Raw genomic sequence first — 3,513 nt, forward strand, 5'->3', positions numbered from 1 at the left:
CATGGAAGCACTGTTAAATCTGAAGTTCTACCTGTGCAATCTTAGTTAACTTTATTGGCATTTCAGCTAGCTGAACGACTCTGCGTGGGAGTTCTGCGTCAAAGTGGAGTTCAAGCAAAAGAGGTACTCAAGTCACGGTAAGGGCATTTTCTTTCATTTGTGTCTACGTAATACATTTGCCCCTTCAACTGACATTAGTGCTGAATGAGATTTGGTCTTGAACATTTCTGATATCGCAGTTGTGTATACTTGGCTTGTGAATAAGTGGTAACACTCGAACAACAAGCACGGCTGATAACACCAAACAAATATTTAAGACAACAACAACACTGAATGCCGATTCGATAAGACACTATATAGCGGTCGTTGTATCAGTAATTGAAGTCGCTTCTGTTGAGCGTGATCATATTTCTAATCGAAAAAAGTGTGACGCGAAAAATGGACCTTCTACAACCTGTGTCCAATATTTCATTGCCAGTTATCGATTACACTGCACTCGTTAAAAGGGACAGCACAGAGATTCAAAAAATTGTCAGAGCTTCCACAGAGCTGGGATTCTTCTACTTGAAAGTCGACAACCAACTCGATCCGGATCCCATGTTTCGGTTAGCAGAAAACGTCTTTCGAATGCCGTTGGACGACAAATTGCCGTACAAAATGGACGGTAAAAATGGAATTTACTATGGTTACAAGCCTGCCCGTACCACGTTTACTGATAAACATGGTACTCCCGATACCATCGAGTTTTGGAACATATCAAAAGATGAACTTCTTGTTCGCAACGGAAACGACTTCCCGAAAGCTATCTTAGACGTCAAGGACGTCATTAAGAGTTTTATGATCAAATCGCACGAAATGATTAACGTCATTCTGGAGATTCTGTCGATCAGTCTGGGTCTCGATGCGAAAGCACTCTCGAATTTACATCGCCTAATGGAGTCAAGTGGCGATCAATTGCGATTCACCAAGACAACTATGCATCCCATTCAAAATCGGCCATCTTCACCCGATGTATCCTTGGGTGCGCACACTGATTTCGGATCCATTACGATCCTTTTCAATCGGCTGTATGGTCTGCAGGTTCTGTCGCCGAACAAGGAATGGTTGTTCGTTCCACCATTACCGGGACATGCTGTTGTTAATCTCGGCGATGCTATGGTAAAACTTTCCGGTGGTCGTCTGATGTCGAATACTCATCGAGTCGTGACAGCACCGGGTCTTAGTGCAGTAACCGATCGTTATAGCGTTGTTTATTTCGCGAGGCCCGAGAACGTTGTCCAAATGAAGAATCTCTTGAGCGATGAGGTGAATGAAACGGACAATTTGACGGCTGAAGAGTGGATTGCACGGCGAGTGAGACATTTTCAAATTGTGAACTATACGAATGAGGAAGCGTATGAATTGAGTAGAGGTACGGAAAGCTATGTTGATGTTTGAAATAAAATTGTGGTGGAAAAGGTGAAAAGAAATGCGTTCGATTATAGCATTGCTAATATCATTAGCAGTGGATTTGGAAATTTTAGTGATATGAGCTGCCGCTCAGGATATGTTTGTAGTATGTGTTTTAACTAATACAACAAGTGACACATAATTTCATGTTGTGTTGGGTTGACAATATTATCTCTAGTTAAGTGTCCACTCCACTCAACAAAAAGTACTCCGTGAGAGAGCAGGCTGTCAAATAAACAAAGGAAAAATTGAAAAAAATTCAATTTTGTCTCTCACACTGAGTACTTTTTAGCCCCGTTACCAAGTACAAAGGGGCTTATAGGATTACGGTGCCGTGTGTAATTGATGGAATTCGAAGCAGACGGTAAGGGCAAAGTGTTTGCCTATGTTCATAGATAACGAATCCGCAATAAAAATTTTGTCTGTCCGTCTGCCACGTCGATATCTTGAGTAAATCAAATCCTATTTCAAAAAAAAAATTTCTTTGAAAGGTATTTAAAATAGTGAGGCTAAGTTCGAAGATGGGCGATTTTGGGTCGGCCCTTCGTGAGTTAGGGCCACCTAAGTAATTTAAGGTCTTTTGGTGATATTTATGGCAAAATAAACGATGGAAATGTAAATGACACGGCAAATGATAGGTATTGTCAATACCAATCCAGGAAACAAAAGTTTTTTAAAATCGGGTGAGTAGACCGTGAGTTAGGGCCTTACAAGTGAAAAGCTACTAGGGCCCTATGTGTATTTTACATAGAACTCGAGTAAATTTCATTCGTTTTTCGTAATTTTTGTTTCATTTGGAAGGTAATCAAAGGCCGAATAGAATGTTGTTGAAAAAAAAAATTAAATTTGGGTCCTTGGACTAAGGCCACTACTAGGGCCCTATGTGTATTTTACATATAACTCGAGTAAATTTCATTCGTTTTTCGTAATTTTTGTTTCATTTGGAAGGTAATCGAAGGCCGAATAGAATGTTGTTGAAAACAAATTAAATTTGGGTCCTCGGACTAAGGCCGCTACTAGGGCCCTATGTGTATTTTACATATAACTCGAGCAAATTTCATCCGTTTTTCGTATTTTTTGTTTCATTTGGAAGGTAATCAAAGGCCGAATAGAATGTAGTTGAAAAAAAAAATTAAATTTGGGTCCTCGGACTGAGGCCGATACTAGGCCCTATGTGTATTTATACTCAAAAAATTAAAAGGAACGTCGTACGGGGCTTCGTAATTGCGCTATGCGCAATTTTTAAGATGTACACATTCCATAATAATTTTACTTTAACTACATTAACCGGCGCAATAGGCTTACGGTCAAAGTAGGGTGACAGACGCACTAGGGTCACGTAAGCAATAGATATACGGGTTTGTACGGGGCTCAGTCGCAGCAAACGCTCCGACTGTTCTGATGGCTCGTTTTTATTGCGGATTCGTCATCTATGAACATAACCAAATGCTTTGCCCTTACTGTCTGCTTCCAATTCGACGTGTTACAAACGGCATTTTAATCTTATAAGCCCCCAGTACTTCGTACGGGGCTAAAAATATCTATATTTTTTTCGTTATAAGTGGTGTTTGTGAACGAAAATTAGTTGAATTAGTTTATATGTGGTCTGTTTCATATTTGTTAAATTCATCAGTTTGTTTTCTGGCTTGATTTTGCTAATGAGACAAATATCTGCAAGAATAAATTGCAAAAACATTTTTAAATTCGTTGTATTTCAATATCAAATTGTAATTTTTCCGTGAGTGCTTTCGCACATTTTTTACCTGTCGTTACAAGAACGCACAGGGGTTGAATGGACACATCAAAGTCATAACCGTGCATAACAGAGCTTAACAGTGCTCTTCCCTGTCCCTCGATAGAGCATCAACGCTCTTCATTTCACATAAAGTGATTTAGCATACAGAAGCAGAGAAGCTGTTTCGGCCTGAGGAAAACTGCGGAGGCCCAAGGACAGTATAGAACTATCCATCATCAGTTGTTACCGCAGTCTACATCGTCATTATTTGGGGATGAAACTGTGTCCATTGGTTCTTGACATCAGACATTGTACTATGAAGGTTTACA

At 39.9% G+C, this 3,513-nt stretch overlaps 1 protein-coding gene across 1 annotated transcript; it reads left to right on the top strand.

Moving 5' to 3' along the window:
- Positions 1–438: 438 nt before the first annotated feature.
- LOC119077177 (oxidoreductase vrtI-like) lies at positions 439–1,437 on the top strand. Its single transcript, XM_037184359.1, has one exon. It carries the CDS (start codon positions 439–441, stop codon positions 1,435–1,437), a length of 999 nt encoding a protein of 332 aa, XP_037040254.1.
- Positions 1,438–3,513: the final 2,076 nt, after the last annotated feature.

This window comes from Bradysia coprophila, unplaced genomic scaffold (genome assembly GCF_014529535.1).
Source record: "Bradysia coprophila strain Holo2 unplaced genomic scaffold, BU_Bcop_v1 contig_232, whole genome shotgun sequence".
NCBI lineage: Eukaryota > Metazoa > Arthropoda > Insecta > Diptera > Sciaridae > Bradysia > Bradysia coprophila.

What these genes read in the sequence shown, in the direction of transcription:
- LOC119077177 (XM_037184359.1), top strand. Translation starts at nt 439, where the DNA reads ATGGACCTTCTACAACCTGTGTCCAATATTTCATTGCCAGTTATCGAT.